This window comes from Cervus elaphus, chromosome 33 (assembly GCF_910594005.1).
Source record: "Cervus elaphus chromosome 33, mCerEla1.1, whole genome shotgun sequence".
Classification (NCBI taxonomy): Eukaryota; Metazoa; Chordata; class Mammalia; order Artiodactyla; family Cervidae; genus Cervus; species Cervus elaphus.
Window position 1 is genome coordinate 3,460,029 of NC_057847.1, and position 20,493 is coordinate 3,480,521.

At 52.1% G+C, this 20,493-nt stretch overlaps 1 protein-coding gene across 1 annotated transcript in view; it reads left to right on the forward strand.

Moving 5' to 3' along the window:
• The first annotated feature begins 12,860 nt into the window (after window positions 1-12,860).
• ARHGEF4 (Rho guanine nucleotide exchange factor 4) overlaps window positions 12,861-20,493 on the forward strand; it is a 296,891-nt gene continuing 289,258 nt past the window's right edge. The window contains 1 exon segment of the mRNA XM_043894094.1: window positions 12,861-12,963. Coding sequence (XP_043750029.1) covers window positions 12,925-12,963 — 39 coding nt within the window. The 5' untranslated portion in view covers window positions 12,861-12,924.

Genomic DNA, 20,493 nt, shown 5'->3' on the forward strand with positions numbered 1-20,493 from the left:
ATAGAGCAGTGGAACCCAGGCCCTTTGCTCCCCAGCAGCACGGTCTTCCTCAAAGGAGGACCCAGTCTCACTCTGTCCACCTATCGTGCCAGGAGTCACTACTATGCAACTGATGCTTCCCTCAGGGCCAGGCTTGCCCCTGAGACAGGAGACAGAGTTTATAGCCTGGGCAGACCCACTGTGGGAGGTAAGGTTGCAGCTCAGAGGACCTAGACTTCTCATTCTGACTTATTCTTGCTCCAATTGAACCTGGGAGTCCTCCTGGTCCTCCTGGAGGAGGCAGAAAGCCCTGCCATGGGAACAAGGCCAATCAGCCTGCAAATGTGGCCACAGCCCTGCTGCAGCCCCAAATCAGCATAGGCTGAGCCTTCTCCGCCCTGGATCAGGTGCCACTCTCAGACCCAGAACCCTAGCCAGGGCCGTATTCAGAGCATGCAGCCCCTGGTCTTCTGAGCCTGAAATAAAAGCCACTTGTTTCCTAGCGGGTACAAGGTGCGCAACTTCATCATGTCTCATGGCCCTTTTCTCCTACGCAGTCATCTCCTTCCTCCACCCCTCTCTCCCCATCAGGCCTGGGAACACTCCCCCCCACCCCTCGCATCTGCTGCACACAAAAGCTCATTCTGGACTCTCTCTTTGAGACCAGGCAGCAGTGGCATCACCCTGGAGACCGGCGCCTTCTGGCCCAACTCCTCCATGCTCTCCTCTGCCCAGTCCAGTCCGCCTGTTGGCTCAACTCAGTCCCAAGTAAGCTCCCAGGCCACAGAAGCCCTGCCTGCGGTCCTCGTCAGCTGCTATGGGTCCTCTCCTGTGAAGCTTGGAGTCTGATGTGTCTCCTGGTCCCTCCAGGGGCCCTGCTGGCCCCAGATCAAGGTCATTTCCCTTGCTGACATTGCTCTGCACTTGCCTTCAGCCCTGTGTTCGGTCCCTTCTCCAATCCTTCCAGGCCTCGAGCTCAGGCCCCTCCCCACACTGTCACCCAGGAGCTGCTCCAAAAACTCACCCCTCTTCCCAAGGCACAGCCCGCACTACATGCCAGGGTACGTGGACACAGATGCACGTGGCAACACCTCTTTGAGGATCATGACACATACGGGTAGTAACATAATTCTGTAATACGTGCAGACACAGTAACACAGGAGCTGGACATGCTGGAGTGACTGGTGCACCCGGCTTTGCAGAGTGACTCAGGCCTCAACAATAGGAGGCAGTAAGCACCCCAAAATGTAGGGGTATAATGCAATCTTTTATTATTACCTTTCCCAGTTCTGGGGGCTGACAGGAACCAGCTAGAGGTTCTTGGTGGGGAAGAAGGAGTGGGGAGGCCAGGCCCAGTGAACGGAGCTGCTCAGGGGAGGGCCTGCCTTGCACACTAAAGATCCCACTTCTCACTGGTGTCATTTATCACCAAAGCAAAAATAAGATGAATCAAATAACACAGGTGTATATAAAGGGAAGAGCCTGGCCCCAGAGGTAACTACTCCTAACAGGTGGGTATAAAAGCTGACTCTGTCTGTCATCCCTTCTTTTATCAATACCCACTCTCCTTGCCAGGTCCTTGGAGGGGACTCCCAGCTCAGTGGAATGCATTTACCTCACCCAAGGCTCGAGGCTTATGCTGACACCTCCACGTACATCCACAGCAGCCCTTGGAGGCAGGTGTAATGATGGTCCCATTTTACAGATGAGGAAACAGAGGCACAGAAGAGTCAAGTAACCTGCCTCAGGGGCTTCCCTGGTGGTGCAGTGGTAAAGAATCTTCCTGCCAATGCAGAAGATACGAGTTTGATCCTTTGGTTGGGAAGATTCCCTGGAAAAGGAAATGGCAACCCACTTCAGCAAATTTGGAAAACTCAGCAATGGCCACAGGACTGGAAAAGGTCAGTTTTCATATCAATCCCAAAGAAAGGCAATGCCAAAGAATGTTGAAACTACTGAACAATTGCACTCATCTCACACATGAGCAAAGTAATGCTCAGAATTCTCCAAGCCAGGCTTCAACAGTATGTGAACCAAGAACTTCCAGATGTTCAAGCTGGATTCAGAAAAGGCAGAGGAACCAGAGATCAAAATTGCCATCTGTTGGATCATAGAACAAGCAAGAGAATTCCAGAAAAACATATACTTCTGCTTCATTGACTATACTAGAGCCTTTGATTGTGTGGATCACAACAAACTGGAAATTCTGAAACAGGTGGGAATACCAGACCACCTTATCTGCCTCCTGAGAAATCTGTATGCAGGTCAAGAAGCAACAGTTAGAACCGGACATGGAACAAAGGACTTGTTCCGAATTGGGAAAGGAGTACATCAAGACTGTATATTGTCACCCTGCTTATTAAACTTTTATGCAGAGTACATCATGAGAAATGCCAGGCTGGATGAAGCACAAGCTGGAATCAAGATTGCTGGGAGAAATATCAATAACCTCAGATGTACAGATGACACCACTCTTATGGCAGAAAGTGAAAAGGAGCTAAAGAGCCTCTTAATGAAAGTGAAAGAGGAGAAAAAGCTGGATTAAAACCCAACATTCAAAAAACTAAGGTCATGGCACCTAGTCCTGTCACTTAATGCAGATAGATGGGGAAACAGTGACAGACTTTATTTTCTTGGGCTCCAAAATCACTGTGGATGGTGACTGCAGCCACGAAATTAAAAGATGCTTGCTTCTTGGAAGAAAGGCTATGACAAGCCTAGATAGTATATTAAAAAGCAGAGAAATTACTTTTCCGACAAAGGTCCTTATAGTCAAATCTATGGTTTTTCCAGTAGTCATGTATGGATGTGGGAGTTGCACCATAAAGAAAGCTGAGCGCTGAAGAATTGATGCTTTTGAACTGTGGTGTTGGAAAAGACTCTTGAGAGTCCATTGGGCTGCAAGGAGATCAAAGCAGTCAATACTAAAGGAAATCAGTCCTGAATATTCATTGGAAGGATTGATGCTGAAGCTGAAGCTCCAATACTTTGGCCACCTGATGTGAAGTGCTGACTCATTTGAAAAGACCCTGGTGCTGGGAAAGATTGACAATAGGAAGAGAAGTGGACGACATAGGATGAGATATTTGGATGGTATCATCAACTTAATGGACATGAGTTTGAGAAGGCTCTGAGTGTTGGTGATGGACAAGGAAGCCTGGTGTGCTGCAGTCTATGGGGTTGCAAAGAGTCGGACACAACTGAGCAACTGAACTGAACTGAACCCACTTCAGTATTCTTACCTGGGAAATGGACAGAGGAGCCTGGCGGGCTACAGTCTATGGGGTCACAAAAGAGTCAGACACGACTTAGCACCTCAGCATCACCAGTAGCAACACCCTGCCTCAAGCCTCACAGCCAGCCTTGGCTGAACCCAGAACTGTGCCTCCAGCAGGACTCCAGGCTACCTCTGACACAGCAGCCAGGGTAGACGGTGCACTTGGGGGGCCCTACACCTGAGGAACCCCACCACAGAGCATCACCAATCAGGATTTGCCTCAGAATCCTGAAGTCATGGCTCCATGTCACACACAGACCTTGGCTACCAGGCCTACCTTCTGACGATCCTGCTCACACACCCACCCTCGCTCTGTCCACTGTCAGCGGCGGTCTTCTCCCTGCTAATATCAGCTGTGACCGTGAGCTGAGAAAAGTCATGCCCAGAGGTGGCACAGGCATCCCACGGCAGTGGCACACACTAGCCCTGCTCCAGAAATTCAGGGGTTGGATGAGGGAAGGTGGTCCCAGACAATGACAGGACAGTTCATCCCAGCACGTGAGGGATGACTGAAGCACAGGACACAAAGAAGAGAAGGGGCAGGAGGAGGTGGAGGGGCAGGAGGGGTTGTGGGCGAGGGTATCCATCCTGCTTCTGAGGCTCCTGCATGCCCATGTTCCAACACACCCCTATCTGCCTTTCATCCCAGCTCAACCCCTTGAAGGCTTTCCTCAGCCTTGACCATCCCTGTGAGCCCCTCCCCACCCAGGGTCAAGTTGTCTTGCGACCCTTAGTAATTTCCCTGAGGATTTGGGGGTCCCTGAGACACATCCACACTGCTCCTGGCTTGAGGGCTCCACCAGCCAAGACAGTAAAAGAAGGCTGCTGTTGTTCCCAATTAAAGACTCTGTGGGCAACTCCTTCCCGCTTTTCCCCTTTGTATTTCTTTTTCTTCTCTTTCACTTTGTAATAAACCATCCACAGTGTCAGCCAAAGACTGCACGGACACATTTCTTTGCAGTTCACAAGCCGTGACTTCAGGGAGCTGCACAGAGGCTTGCTGAGGGTGCTGAAGGCTTGGGGCAGAGCTGGGGGAGGGCAAGTTGGTCATACTCTTGCCAAATTCTCTAGCTGACTGGGTTCAGAATGCCCCCAACCTCACCTGCATTGCATTCAGCCCTGTCCTGGCTCCTGGTGGTGGGGAGCTGGAGGCAGATAGCATCCTGCCAGAGGTGCCCAGGGCCCTGGTCTGTAGCTGAGTCATTTCCCCAGAGATTTACCGCCCAGCTCTGCGGAAAGCATGGCGCAGTCCTGCTGGAGGGCCCGGGCCGGCTCTTTCTGGGACACCAGTGACATTCTGCGTGAGATATGACACAGCTGGTACCCTTCCCTGAAGGGTTCTCCTGAGTGAAGGTCCCTGAGCCAAGCACCAAGCCCTGTCCCTTCTCTCTGAAGAGCCGCTTCCTCCCCAGAAAGGGATATACATGGGTACCCGGAGGCCCCAGGGAGGGTGTGGATTGTTTGTAGGGCAGAAAGAAGCCACTGAGTTGGGCCAGAAGGAACCAGACTTTTGAGACCACTTCAGGGGCCTCGACAGGGAAAGTGGTTGGAGCAGGGCTGAAGCAGTTGGGGTAGCTGGGGAGGGTAGCATTGAGGTGCATTCGGGAGGTGCAGCCCACAGGAAGTGCTGGTAAAGTGAGTTGTAGGGCTTTGGGAAAGGGAGGAGACTGATTTTTTGCCTGATTAAGTAGAGGAGTAAGACTGTTACTCAGTGACACAGGAGGAACCCCAGGGAAGGTGCCATTTGGGCGGTATGGGGAACAAGGATTCAGTTTTGAATGTGTGAAGTTTGGGGTCCAGTCCCAAGGGACAGCAGGGTACCTACCCTCTTGAAGCTCACACCTGGGGGAGATAGAAGATCACAGAGCAGGGATTGTGTGTGTAGGGCAGCTGATGGGGGACCTGAGTTGCAGGGTCATGCGAGTACTCACCCGTGTCCACGCCTGAACCTAGGGAAGAGCAGGATGGCACAGACACTCTCCCAACTGCAGGGAGCCGGCCTGAACGTACAGGCCCCTTACGGCCCTAAGAGAGAACAAAAGGTCTCTCTTTGTCTTGCCACCCCTTCTTGTTAAAGTATAGACTGGCATTTGTCTCCTTCAGGGAAAAAACACACCGGTGACCTTTTGCCTGTTTTTCTGGTGCTGATAAGCTCATCATGCTCGAAACCTGTTTTCCATCTAGATTATGTTCTATTGATGAAGCCTGTTTTCTATCTAATGTTCTATTGATCTTAATCATGTTGGGCGCTAGGGTAATTAATGCTTTACTGATCTTAAGTGTGGGAATTTAAAACATCTGTAGCTCTGCACGTATGCAAACCCTCGATCTATTCTTAGTAACTCCTGTTAGCGTATATACAGGCGTGGTATTCTTCAATAAAGTTGGCGGAGTCAGACGCAAGTGGACTCCATCTCTCTCAACCCCATCTTTCTCTTTCTGAGTCTTATTTTTCCTAGGTACTCTGGTAATTGTGTTCTCGACCAGTTCGTTTGCCGGCAGGCTCCGGCACCAACCTCACGGTGCTTGAGGTCCTGTCCTTGCCAACGCGGCTGCGGGTGTGCGCCCCATCCACCTGCCTTCTCACGGTGCTTACTCCTGTCAGGGTACCTCATATCTGGCCCTGTGCTTGCTGCTTCCAGAGTGTCCCGGCCTTACATGCTCCCCAACTCCCAGCTGCCCTGCGACACAGCAAGCCCCTTCTCCACATGAAGGATCACCTCTCAGCAGGAAACAGGCCCTTCTGCTGCGGTCCACCAAAGCCTGGGTGTCCCTGCCCAGAGATAACTGCACTTCCCCCAGCAGGACGGGGACTCCTGGGTGCAGAGGGATTGAAGCATGGGCTCGATGAGCCCCAGGCCCCTGGCACAGGTCCCCACTCCCAAGGCCCCCTGGAAAATGCTGATCTCAGTAAGCGAGTGTGGGGAGGATTCATTGCTCCTAGAATTGGCAGTCTTGTCTTTGGTGTGGTCCCAATCTGCCACCTGAGGGGTGCTCCGTGCTTGAAGGGCCTCAGAAGCCTTATTTAGGCAGAGCAGGTCCTCCGTGGCAAAGGGAAGCTGCCACGATAGAGAAACACTCGAAGCCTGTTCTTCCCTGACGCTTGCACATACAGTAGCTGCACAGGCCCCTCAATCCCAGGACGGTTGAGAGCACAGAGGCTGGAGCAGCTGCACTCGATGCTCGGCCAGCCTCTGCTTGGATCCACTGCCCAGGGCACCAGTCACAAGCTGACCGCTGGATGGGCAGAGCGGTCCACAGCACCGGCTTCCTGGAGGAGTCCTCTGGCCCTGTCCTCACACCGAGGCTCCCACCTCACCTCCCACCCCTCTCCTACCTGCTGCCTGAGGTACAGATGCTCGGGCTCCTTTGCATGCATCCCCTCTTTAAGGGCCCTCTTTTCCTGGACCTTCATGTGACTGGCTCTGCTCCAGCATTCAGAGAGGTCTTCCTGAGAGCTTCCTCTCCTCCCTCACCCCTGCACCTTTTACCTCAACGGTGCTTAATCCAAGCTGTCATTTTCTATGTGTTGATTTGTTCGCAAGGATCCTCTCATGGTGGCAAAGCAGACTATCTTCAATGCCTGAATCATGCATGCACAAACCAGGTACTCAGTACATATTTCTGGAATACACTTATTTTACTGGGTTGATCTGAAGTGACTATGAACTGTAGACAAGAGTACGGGAAGATCTAGTTCTCCCTCTGAGATGTCTGCAGCCTGGCTGGGGCTTTCAGCGGCCACACAAAGGTGCCGCATGGGAACTGGGGCAGAATCCCTGCCTTTCCCATCCAGCCACATTCACCCCCTCACAGCCACCTTGGAAGGGGCGGGCCATTCTCCCACGCGGGTCAATAAAAAATCCACTGACTTCAGGGCTAATGGGGTTGAGCCATCATGGCGGGAAGATAAGGCAGTGAGGACAACAGCCTTGCAAGCTGGGGCTACCATCAGCCCCATTTCAGGGAGGAGAACACTGAGGCACATGGGCTTGGGTGAGCCGCTCAAGCACACACTGGCTGCAGAGCCAGGCTCTTGGATCCCAGGGCTTCCGCTTTCACCCCAGCCTGGATTCTCCACTGTCCTTACACAGAGCCGCCCATCTTGCACACACGCAGATGTGGTGGGGGCTGGTGGCAGGAGAGCACGGGGAGGCACCGCAGGGCCGTGTGGGGTGGTCCTGAGCAGGAGAGGCCCCACTGCTCGGGTGGGGTGGGGTCAGCCTGCCTTCTCAGACAGGGAAGGAGGAGGTCAGCTGGTGCTGATCTGGGGTGGGGTCCACCCTCAGCCATTGTTTCAGGAGGGTGGTCCACGATGGGGAGCCCAGAGTTTGCAGCTCTGGGCTTGAATCTTGCCTCCATTTTCACTAGGTGTGTGAACTGGGGAAGAGACACGGACACCTGTCTCAGTGGTGCTGTCCTGCCTGGCTGTTACTCTCTGTGCCTCTGTGCCCCTTCCAAGCAGTTGTCCCAGAACAACTCTCAGCCCTGGAAACAGGCTCTACAGGGCCACCTTCTCTGAGACCAAACCCTCATGGGAATCCTTATGGAATGTTCTTTCCAGCTCTGCTGCCCTCAAGGCCATGCCAGGCCAACGTCCAGCAGGGAGCTCTGTGGACACCCTAGCCTAGCTCCCCTGCCCAGAAGCACCTCCTGCCTGAATCTCTAGCCCCTTTCAAAGTTCCTTCTGGGAAGTTTCCCAGAAACCTCAGCCCCATGGCTCACCCCTGCTTTGCTTGGCCACACGGACCCTGGCTGCACCCCAGGCTCCACTCTGGGAGCATCTCTCCCTGACCATCAGTTTCCAGCTGTTCTCAGTGCTACTGGGGACCACACCCCCCCGCCTCCCCTTGCACCCTCACCCAGGTGCTTTATCTCTGGGATGCTGGGTTTCCTCACCTGGTAACACAGAAGCGCAGATGAGTCTCCTCATCGATGTGCCCTTCCATCTGTTCTGTTCATTGCCAAGGAGTGTGCCCACCTTCCCCTGAAGGTTGCTTTCCATTGTCTCCCAGGTACCTCTTCAGTGCAAAGGCACCCAGGAAGTGCGTGTGCCTGGTCACGCCTCTGCCTTTCATGGGGGATAGATGTGAAGAAAGGGATGAGGGGAGTCACAGGGGTCTTAGAGAGACAAGAGGACAGCAAGTTGAGGTAAGAAGCTCTCTGATGGGAGTGGAGTGGTGTGGATTGGGATGCCGCGGTGCCCAAGATCACAGACAAGACGCGTCCTGTCTTTGGAATGATGCTTGTTCACTTCAAGCAGAGGTGGTGAGATCAGGTGTGTGAGCTGCCTGGAATGGAGGAGCCCCTTGTCCTGCAGTTGTGGCACCTGTGGTTGGGGAAAGGCAGGAAGGAATGGGAACGGTGAGGACAGGACAAATCCTTTGCTCAGCCTCCAGGCTCCCATACCCTCTTTCATGCAAAACAGTTCTCCTGGAACCAGGAAGCTCAGGCACCCTCCCAGGGGCTTTGCTGAGTTCCTCACGGGTGTGTCAGCCTCTGCCTGGCTCTGCACTCTTGGCCAGGTGTTCTCCATCTGCGCTCATTGGGAAGTTCTGACATCAAGGTCCACCCTGGCCACAAGCACTCAGCAGGGTGCACCTGCTTCCTTCTCCTGATGGCCCTTGAGGGAAGCTGGAGTGGGCTCCCCTGGGCCTTCTCCAAGGGGATGAGAGGCTTTACTATCCCCACCACCTTGGCCCTCCCATGTGCCAACTTTAGGATCTCAATTCAGTCTGGAGGCCCCTGCAGAGCATTTGACATGATCCCATGACCCCTGGAACATCTGATTCGCAGAGTTGGGTGTGAGAGGGCCAAGGTGGTGGGGGGCAGGAGAACCTCTCTCACCAGCACTGCCTTCCAGGCTAGCCAAGAGAGAACACAAATGCTCCATCGGCCTGGGCTCACCCCTAACAGCTGTGCCTACCTGACTGTCTGAGCTGGCCCTTGGCAGATTTGTACTTATGTTAAGGACCATTTGGTTTCGACTGAGGCCAAAGAATGGAGTCATTTGTTGTCACCCACTCTCCAGCCTTCAGGAGCTCTCTTAAATTCTGTTTCCAATATGTTCTTAATTTGTCCCACATTTGGAGGCAACCGTGCAGGCAGGCCATTCCTACCAAGGCTCACTGAAGCTTCCTGAAGGTTCACTCTCTCCCCCGCTCAGTTCCTTAGAGCAGGCACACTATGGGAGACTCAGGCAACTCTGGACTTTACCTCTTGGGAGCTGATGGAGGCCCAGGGACCTAAAGGCAGAGGCAAGGGCAGGCCAGAGGCTAGGAGAAAATTGCAAGTGGGGCTGCAGCACATTCAGGGAGGGCATTCAGGCACCAGGATCAGCCTCTCCAAACAGGTAGTTTCTCTTGTTGAATGTTAACCACACCTGCTGAGGCTGCCTCTCCTGGCATCCGCCTGTTCCCTGGATCAGCACCCCTTCACCTGCCTACGAATTTGTGACCTACTCCATATTCCTCCTAACACTCCTGTGCTGCCAGACTAGCTGGAGGGAGCAGTTTGTGTCCTTTGTGACCCAGACCCTGACTGGGGCATAGGTCCATCTCTGTGTGCTCCTGGGGACAGAGGAATAAATAGAGTGTGGCAGGGCACACCAAGGGATGCACAGGCTGGTCCCCAGCTGTCTGCCCAAGCCCATCCTCTTCCCTTACCACAGTGCCTCGGCATCTAGTGCGATGTTTTCTCTTTGACCACTCCCCACATTGCTGAACCTGCAGTGTGTGACAGTCTTGAAACTGGAATCACAGAATTTAAACATGGTGAGCTCGGCTAATTAGAAACCTGCTGTGCCCATCCCTCTGCAAATCTAATTGTCTACTTTTAAAAAACAAAAACCAAAACAAAACAGCACAATTTTCAGAGATGTTTTAGGTTCACAGCAAAAATTAGAGGAAGGTACAGAGATTTCCCACATACCCAGCCTCTACACGTGTTCAGTCCCGTTGCTCAGTTGTGTCTGACTCTTCGCGACCCCCTGGTCTGCAGCACACCAGGCTTCCCTGTCCGTCATCAACCCCCGGAGCTTACATGTGTAGCCTCCCCCTTTATGAACATCCACCACCACAGTGGCACAATTATCACAACTGATGTATTTACACAGACACATCATTATCATCTGAAGTTCAGAGTTCACATTAATTAGGGTTCACTCTGGGTGTTTTACATTCTATGGGTTTTGACTAAAGTGTAATGACATGACATACACCGGTCACTAGAGTATCACAGTATTTTCACCATCCTAGATATCCTCTGTGCTCTACCTATTCATCCCCACTTTGTTCTAAACCCCTGGCAACCACTGATCTTTAAACTTTTTGTCTTTTAATAACAAAGGAGCGAGCATACCCTTTAACTCCATAATGCAGTCAAGTACTTCTAAAACTTGTTCTCTGGTGAAAAACTCAGATATGGACATGAGTTTGAGCAAACTCCAGGAGATAGTGAAGGACAGGGAAGCCTAGCCTGCTGCAGTCCGTGAGGTCACAAAGAGTTGGACAAGGCAGAGCAACTGAACAACAACAAATGACCACATCTGACTTATTTCCCCTTGGACTGCTGAGGGATTAAATGCCACAAGCTATGGCAGGGACCTATTCCGAGACTGGGACATGGTAAATGTTTGGTAAATGGAACTACCACAATGGTAATTTGCTAGCTTGGGGTCTGCCCCTCTGATAAGCTATGAAGTTGACTCAGGCCCCACTTCATGGGCCTCTGAATGTCCCAGGACAAGCAACAGCAGTGTCACTTGGGAGCTTGTTAAAATAAATATCCAGGCCCCACCCCAGATCTGCCATCCAGAAACTTTGGGTAGGCCCGGCAGCCTATGTTCTAACACATCCACCAGGTGGTTCTGATGCTTAAGTCTGAGAACCTGCCATCCAAGCATAAAGGTCAGATAACTGTAGACTCTGTGGCCAGCGAGATATGTATTTTCACTGGACCAAGGTGCTAAAGGGGCTTTAGCACCTTAAGGCAACAAAGAAGAGGCAATTAACATTTGCTGAGCACCTCTGAGGGCTTCACTGGTGGCTCAGCTGGTAAAATATCTGCCTGCAATGCATGAGACCTGCCTGGGTTCAATCCCTGGGTCCGGAAGATCCCCTGGAGAAGAAAATGGCAACCCACTCCAATATTCTTGCCTGGAGAATGCCATGGACAGAGGAGCCTGGAGGGCTACAGTCCATGGGGTCGCAAAGAGTCAGGCATGACTGAGCAACTAACACTTTCTTTCTGAGGTTTAACTTCTCCTTTAAATTCCACATAAGGCAGGTCTTCGTCTCCCAAGTTTAAGAAAAGGGCTTAGAAGGGGAGACCGAGATTCTGCAATTCCTTTGCTTCCACCACCAGGAGCCTCAGGGACATCTTCTCACAAGGTCCATGGATCCCAGGAAACAGACAACCAAAACTTTCAGGTGATCTCAAGGCTGCCTCTGCTCCCACACCCCACAAATTCTAGCCTCCACGCTTTCTGCCCTGCTCTGACTGCTCTGAGGATCTGGGAGAAGCAGAGAGAGTTCGGTGTGGGGGGAAAGCACAGTCTGCCAGGCAACACTGGACAGGTACTGCTGACCAGGAATGGCATTCAAGGGGACCAGAAACTGGGTGAGGGGGCAGGCATGGACAGGGGCATGCAAAGCCAGTCTGAGCAGGCGCTAAGCCTCCATGAGACTCATCCCAGAGGTGGTGGGCTTGGAGCAGGACTGTAGTATGACACCCATGAGCCCTTGGCACTTGTATTTCTTTGGGCTCTTCCAGCATAAAATTATTTTTTAAAAAATTATTTTTTACAACTGTAAATCCAGGCTGGATGATGATTCTCAGGTCTTTTCTTTTAATTTGAAGAGAAATTAAAATAAACACATCTGTGTTTGTGCATAGAAATCTTGTGGCCATCTTGGCTAATGGGAGCATGTCTCCTGGGCGGGCCTCATCTCCTTAAAACCCACGAAGAAAACATTCAGGACTTCCCCTTGCTGCTTAGCAGAAGACAGCTCTCCTCTACCCGCTGGCGGATTCTCCATTTGCCTCCTACATGCCGGAGCATATATCTAGAAAGGAGGGGAGCCAGAGTGGGTCCTGGACCCAGAATTTGGGTCTAGGGACTCCAGTCTACACTTGCCTTTCCTCTCACTAGGGGCCTGATCGCCTACGTGTTGCTGAGCGTCTCTGGGATCCAGTTTCTTCAACTGGCAACTGAGAATGCTGGGCAAACGCCCTGAACTTTCTCGAGATCTTCGACGGAAAAGGCCGCCCTCCCCACGGAAGGGCAGGGACTCCACAGGTGAGTCGCAGGTCGCTGGCGCGCGCGCCGCGTAGAATTCGGATACACGCCTCTGTGTGGTGTTTGTGCAGAAGTGCGGAGCGCGTTCTTTCTTATTAAACACTCCCAGGCTCCGGGTCTGCCCGGCTGGCACCGGGCGGGTGGGGGGGGTGCTGCTCCCTGGGGCGCCGAGCCTCGTCGGCGGACAGCTCCGGCGTGTCTGTGGGTCTCGGTCGCGGCAGTGGCCCTGGGGTGCTAGAGCGGCCGGACGCGGGAAGGCGGGGCGTCTGGGCGACGCGGGCGGGACGAGGGCTGGACGGGGCGGGGCGCGCGGCGGCTTTAGCGGAGCCGGACTCCGCCGCGCGGCTCTCGGTGCTGCGAGCGGGCCACCATGCTCAGCGTCGTGCACTTCCTCCGGAGCTTATTTAAGGTGAGACGCGGCATCCCCCTGGCCACTGCGGGCGCTGGGCGCTGGGCGGGGTCTGGGAGCAGAGCTGGTGCACGCCGCTGCGCCCCGAGCTTACCGCTGGGCCCTCCCTGCCGCCCCCAACTTTCTAAAGTGCCGGATTGGGAGAGCGGGGCCGCCCGATTCGGGGAAGGAGAGGTGCCCATCAAAGGTAGGTTGGATGGCAGCCCAAGGTCAGCATTGGTGAGGTGGACGCCCAGTGTCCGGCCTCCCTGGCACCTGCTCACCCTCGACACGCAGGGCACAAGTCAGCCTCGGTTCCTCCGAGCAGGACCGCCGGTTCTGGGAAGGACAGCTTGCGCCGGATCCAGTCATGCCCAGGAAGTCTTTGATATTTTATTACCCAGGCTGAGGGTACCCGAGGTACCCACAGAAAACCAGCGGGGTTGGGGCATCGTTTTGAGAAAGGATGTCTAAGCGGGGGTAGGAGAACGGCAACCTGGGGAGTTTTAGACTTCTGCATGAAGGGCCCCTCTACCCAGGCCGGAATCTCCAGACGACTCATTAGTGCGGTTTCTCTGGGGCGCCCTTACCTTCCATGCCCTGATGGGGACCCCATGGTGAGCAGTTGGCTGCAGATTGCCTAGCTCCACCTCCACAGGTGAGAAACCTGGGACCGTGGTGGGAGGCAGGATGGGGGTGGATTGGCCTGAAACCAACCGCATAAAAAAGAAGAGGCAAAGAATTGTTACCAGAGTGACAGCCCCTCAGTAGGCAGCCAAACGCTGGGGCCTGCCAGAGCCTGGGACTGGCCATGGTGGGAGGAGTTGCTCTACTTGGCTGTGAGACCACTTTCTCCTAGAGTGCAGACCGAAGGGTCCAGGTAAAGTTCTCTGGCTCTGAGAGCCCTGGGGAAAGTGGCGGGATGCCAAATGACCTAGAGCTGCATCTGCAGGAGCCCTGCCCTCAGCCAGTCTGGAAGAGCAGCCTGCATATCAGTTCACACCACTGTGTGTAATTAATGCATACAACATCAGGAGGGGAGAGGGATGGAGCCTTTCAGCAACTTGTATTAGTGAGTGATGTTCTTTGGTGTTCTTTGAAGAACAGGGGAAGGTGGCAGGTGTCAGGGCTATAGCTCTGAACACACAACCCCCTCACCCTCCTTTGCATTCTGATTCTGCTACTGACAAGCTGTACAGTCTTGGTGCAATCACTTAACCATGTTGGTCTTTGTTTTCCTATTTGAAAAGTGTGGACAAGAATCCCACACCTTTCTAGGTGGCTATGAGAGTCTTATTACAAACCATACATGTGTTTTAGAGCACTGAGCCAAGGACCTTGGTCCTTCTCCACCCATGGCAGTGGTCGCAGGCCACCCAGGTGAGGGAACGTTTGCTGGGCAGAATCAGGAGCACAGGAAACAGGCAAGGGTGACTTGGGAGGAGGTCACTGGACCTCCCAGGGCCTTGCCTGCCTGCTGAGTGGAAGCCTCCTAGGAAGGGGGTCCTTTGACTAACTATTGTCATGGGACACACTCTCCTCACATTCCTAGCCTGTCCCCAGCAGCCGCTGCCTACCGTAGTGTCCCCAGAGGTCTTAACACATCTCAGACCTCTCTCTGTGCATACCATGGGAATGAGTAGATGTGCCTCTCAAAGGATGTCCCTTTCTGCTGCCCTGCAGAGCCACCCTTGGGAGGAGCCTTGAATGCCACGGTAGATAGTCCACTTCTGGCTGTGCAGGTATATCTTGCAGAACCACCATATAAAGACCATTCACACATGCTTTTCCTTTAGACACTGGTCATAAGGAATGCCCCACTGGGCCACAGGAGTGGGAAGTAGAGGGAACCACCTCCTGACCTCTCCTGAGCCTGGGCCTGTACTGACCACTTGGTGATAAGTAACTGACTTGGTTATTTGCCTGATCAAGAATGCTGCTCCATCCTAGGGAACTCAGATCACTGGAGTCCCACAGTCAGACTCTGATAATAGAGACACAGTCTCCACCAAGGTCCAGGAGCAAAAACAATCCATCAAACCCCAGTCCCCAGCTGAGACTTCTGTTGGGATTTGTTCCGCTCCAGGCACTGTGGGAACCAACAGGATGTCACAGTCTTGTGACAGAGCCTTACACAGTGCAAGAAGAGCAGAGAACCTGCTCATGGCCTTTGGGATCACCCAGCAAATGAGTTGGAGCAGCAAACCTAAGGAAAAATAAGTTGCTTCAAAAATCCAGACACCTGCCTAGCACTGTGCATCTTTCTTGAGGGTCAGGTGCTGAAGTCCAGCAGCATGTCTTTCACTTTCAAAAGGCTTTCCAAATGTTCCAGACAACTGAATACCTCTGCTGCCTGCCTGGATGTTTCACTCTCTATTTTCATACTATGCATGTGCTCAGTCATATCCTACTCTTTGCAACCCTATGGAAAATAGCCCACCGGGTTCCTCTGTTCTTGGAATTTTCAAGGCAACGATCGATACTGGAGTGGGTTGCCATTTCCTTCTCCAGAGGATTTTCCTGACCCAGGGGCTCATCGCCTGTCTCTTCAGTCTCCTGCACTGGCAGACAGATGTTTGTTTTTGTCACTGTGCCACCTGGGAAGCCTCTCTGTTTTCATTTTTAAATTAATTTTTATTGGAGAATAGAATATTGTGTGAGTTTCCATTGTACAGCAACAGAATCAGCTATATGTATACATATATTCTCTCTTTTTTTGGATTTCCTTCCGATTTAGGTCACCACAGAGAACTGAATAGTTCCTCGAGCTATACAGTATGTTCTTATTAGCTATCTATTTTATACATAGTATCAATAGTATATATCTAAATATGTATATATATGTACATATGTATGTATCAATTCCAATCTCCCAGTTCCTCCCATCCCTCTTTCACTCCTTGTGTCCATATGCTTGTTCTCTATGTCTGTGTCTCTCTTTCTGCTTTGCAAATAAGATTGTACCATTTTTCTTGATTCCACATATGTGCATCAATATATGATATCTGTTTCTCTCTTCTGATCTCACTCTGTATGACAGTCTCGCGGACTCTTTGCCCCACGCTCCAGTCCACATCAGGGTACCTTGCTAATTGCTGCTCTACAAGTCCTATCAGTTTGGTGGTACCATAGATTGGCATGAGGTCTTTAGGAGTAGGAAGGTCAAAGTCTCTGCCCACTAAATTATGGCTCAGAATCAGCAGTGCCCTGAAGCAGGGTGGTGAAGCTCTGCTGCGCCTCTCATAGGGAAAGTGACTGATTTGTGCTGGTCCCCAGATCAGCAGTTGAGACAAGAAACACATATACACACAGGTACACTTTTAGCCAAACCCATGGACAAGGACTGTAAGAACATCTGTTCCATTTAAGGAGATTGCTTGTGGGTCAGGAGACTCCAAACAGTAGAATGTAAAATGGTCTACCAGCGTTTTCAAGACCCCACGCCTTCTGAACAAGCTGAGCTGGGATGTTGAACAGGGCTGCAGTAGGAATTCCCTCTCCTCCACTGTGATTTCTTAGTCACCAGAGGTGAAGTATTGCTTTTGATCCCTGTTTTGGAGGGGCGGGGGTGTTCAGAGGCTTCAGTTAGCCTTTCTTCCCGCAGTGTCTCCACGTCGTGAGTGAAGAAATGGAGGTGGGGTTTCCACCAGGGACTGAGCGTGTCTTTGCCAGCTGAGCACTGTGGAGCTGGGAAAATCTCTGGAGGACAGATTCAGGACTCCAATGGGCTACCATGATGTGGACGCATCGGAAGGCTCCGTTTATGACCTGGCGTGCCTTCCACTTCTCACAGGCCACAGATTCCTATTAGAACGGAGCCAGTGTTCACTAACCTCTGAAATGTCCAGGTGGTTCTCTGTATGGAGCCTTCAGAAAATCATAGTACTACTTGCTTAGTATGCTATTGCAGGTAACCAGCCTCCTCATTGAAGGAATTCTGGGTCTGTCGTCTCAAACCTGGGAGTTAGGCAAGGGACGATGGAGTTTAACCAGTAAATATTTATTGAACATCTACTATCTTCCAGACACTGTTTTAGGCACAGTAAGAACTTTTTTTTTTTTTTTTTTGCATTTTCCCCAAAATATTGTGAATGTGCTCAGTCGTTCAGTCATGTTTGACTCTTTACAACCCCAAGGACTGTATCCCGCCAGGCTCCTCTGACTTTGGGATTTTCCAGGCAAAAATACTGGAGTGAGTTACCTTTTCCTACTCCAGGGTATTGTCCCAATGCAGGGATCAAATCCACATCTCCTGCATCTCCTGCGTTGGCAGGTGGATTCTTTACCACCAGGGAAGCGCTTTCAGTATTACATGAGTCCAGCAGGACCCCATGGGTGTTGCCCATCCATTTCAGTCCTGGTACCCCCAAAGAGCTGTGACATCAGAACATTCATGTTGGCTTCTGGCACTTTAACACTGCTTCTCATCCTCTGTCATCCAATCAGCCACTGCCCCGTCTGCCACCACCAAAGACAGCATTTCTCATCACCGTCACCAGGTGATAAAGAATAGCACTTATGGCAGTTTTCCAAGATGTTGACATTCTCCTTGCCAAAGTAGGTCTCTGTGCCTCTGTGTCTTTTGGCTTTATAGGGGACACACTTAGGGGGTTGTGAGCAGATTGCTCTTGGTAAATCCACCCCAACACTCTGTCCCTTAAGATATTTAGACTCCTTCAAGGAATTTCTTCCTTGTCCATTTCAATTTGAGCCAATATCAAACTGAGGTTTTATGCAAGCAACAGGTCACCTGCTGGAGCACATCTTGGGCCCTGGAGCCAGCTTGCTGCCTCCAGAACGAGCGCCTGCACCCATGTGAACATTATTCCTGACCCACAGAGCTGCTCTTCCCTCCGTGGCCAGACGCTCTTGCAATCCATTCCCATCTGTCTCCCCAGATTTTTGCCAGTGCATATTGGCAAAGTGATAATTTTCTGAAACATGAACCTTTTCCTCCATAGTTTGAGTTGGTAACTGGTTCCCATGGCCATGCTGAGATAAGACTCTGTGTTTTGTTCTGGAGGCAGGGAAGGGGGTGGGGGTGGACATGAGGGGCACAGGCCTCACTTCACAGGGGAAAGTGATCACAGGTTCTTGCAGCAGTCAGAGAGAGGATCAGGGGCTGAGTAGGTTTGTGAATGTCTTAATAGATGGCCATTGCGAAGGCCAGGGGTCTCAGTCTTTTCTGGACGATGCTCTGACTTTCATTCAAGGAACAAGAAAGCAGTCATTCAGCTCACCAATCCACACACTGATAGAATCAGGATGATCTTGGTTCAGGCATATCTCAGTTCTGGGGCTGCAAAAGAGAGGAAATACTTTATGTTCAGTCAGAGAGTCCTGGGAGCTCAGGGGTTTGAGTTTGTTGTCCTCTGTCTTTAGTCTGGCTGGGGCAGTTAGGAATGACAGTCACCCCACAGTGCTGGAGCTCTTCATGCCTTCCCCTCAGTTTTCATAGCAAGGTCACTTTCTCCCCCAAAGTCCCTGGTAGACTTAGACACAGCTGATTGAATTAGGGGTTCACCATGCATGCAGTGAGGTGCTGCAGTTTTGTAACTTAATGCCCAATATATTTTCACTGCCTTTGGCCTAAAATTGATGGATTAACCAATCTTAGCACTTCTCCCCCTGCTCCTTTCTTTAAGGGTCTGTTATCTATAATCACTCTAGTAACAGTTTCTTTATTAGTGAAGGCTCTTGGTGGCAAGACAAAAATGAACTCCAGTTAAGTGGAAAAAGAAAAGGAACTATCCCGTCAAGGTGTGGGTAACTTCCAGGATCCAGCCTGGGCAGGGATCAGGAGAGGTGGGGCATGGTCAGTCCTGCTCAGCAGGCTGACTGCTGAGATGCCTCTGGCGGGGCTGTATCCAGACACTCAGTTCTGCCGCTCCACTCTGAGTGTCTCCACCTCCCCCTTGCAGGCAGTTAGGTCTGTTCTCAGGATCCACTGTCCTGCCTGGAGCTGAGCCCAGGCTGCCCTCTGGAGGGTGGGGACAGAGGAAATCTGCCCCCTTTCTGTTTCCAAGATGGAAGGGTCCCAGTTTCTCAGTTGTCCTAAGAGCCCCTCCTACCTGAGTCAGGACTGCTGTTCAGATGCTGGGTAGGAGAGCAGTAAATGCCCCCATGAAGTTAAGGAGAAGTCCCACCAGGTCTCAGCCTACCAACCTTGGTGGTGAGGGGTGTGTACCCCAGTTCCTAGGGGCATTTACTAGGGAGTCACCCACATGTTTCAGCTCTTCTGGGCAAAGGTCACAATAGGCACCTGAAAGCCACAGAGACTCTACCCCCTGAGAGGTCATGAGAAGGCTGTCCCCTGAGTCCTAAAGAGGCTGGTCCCTTGGGATGACAGAGAGTGAAGTGGGCAGCTCTGGGAATCAGCTGCCTTCCAAGAGACCCTCAGTACCAACCCAGGGCTGCCACTTTCCCATCACCCAGGACTCTGCCATCCTCGGCCACGGTGCTGCTCAGGGGCCTGGTGCTTCCTCTCTGCCCTGGGGCCATCTCTCCCACATTGCCCTTCAAAAGCCTCAGATGTGGCCGGAGGCCAGAGGCCACCTGGGCTTTTGTTCCGGAGCCTCCTTCCACTCCCTCCGCCAACTCAGGGAACATCCCTGACCTCACCAGCTCCTCTCCATCCAGCTGTTCAAAATATACTTCCCAAACACCTCCATATTCTGAGTCCTGCCGTCTCCCTCTGAGATGAAGGCTCTGAGAGGCAGGGCTGGGGTTTGGAGCATAATGTCCTGGGAAATGCCAGCCAAACCTGAGAATGAGTTCACCTGCAGAAGCAACACCTTGGCCAGGTCAGTGTCTCACATGATCCCCTTGTCCAGGGGACCTTAGTTGGCCAACCAGGGCTGTGGGTTCTAGAGACATGCATTCCCACAACCTCCATTGCAAGCTTGGGCCAAGCTCAGCTCAGCTCTCTGGACTCTGGAGGCCTTGTCTCCCCCTGTCTGGGTGCCTGTTCTCCCCTTGGCCACCAGCCAGTCACAGCAGTCCTTTCAGGACCAGCCTGAGACTGCAGCCACTCTTTATAACATCAGGGAGGTACTTTTGGTACGGTCAGGGCTTCCGGGCCCCAAATGTTTTGTCGGCTTCTCCTACCAGATAGAACTGGGCAGTGTCCCAGTGTCCTGAGACGTGCTCGTCTTTCGGAAGTCCTTTCATGGTTTCCTCATCACTGAAATAGGCAATCTCCTCCTTGCCAGTTGTAATACTGTGAGGTTCATTGGCTGCTCTGAGACCCTCCTGGGTAACCAATGTGAGCCGTCTTAGGAGTGGGGGTGGCCTGTGAGGCCTCGCTGCCTCTCATCTGTTGATTCATGTGCCACATTCGAGGAGTAGGGCCCTGCCAAGGGTGCCACCACACCACGCCAGCTGCCACACCTTATCACCTCCTCCAGGAAGTCTTCCTTGATGCTTCCTTCTCTGTGTTGCCTTTGCAGCTCAGCTTCCTTCAGTCTTAGGAGCATACTGAATTATAATTGTCTCTCACTTCTCCATGCACATGTTCATTTAAATATAATTTTACTAAGGATCAACTTACTG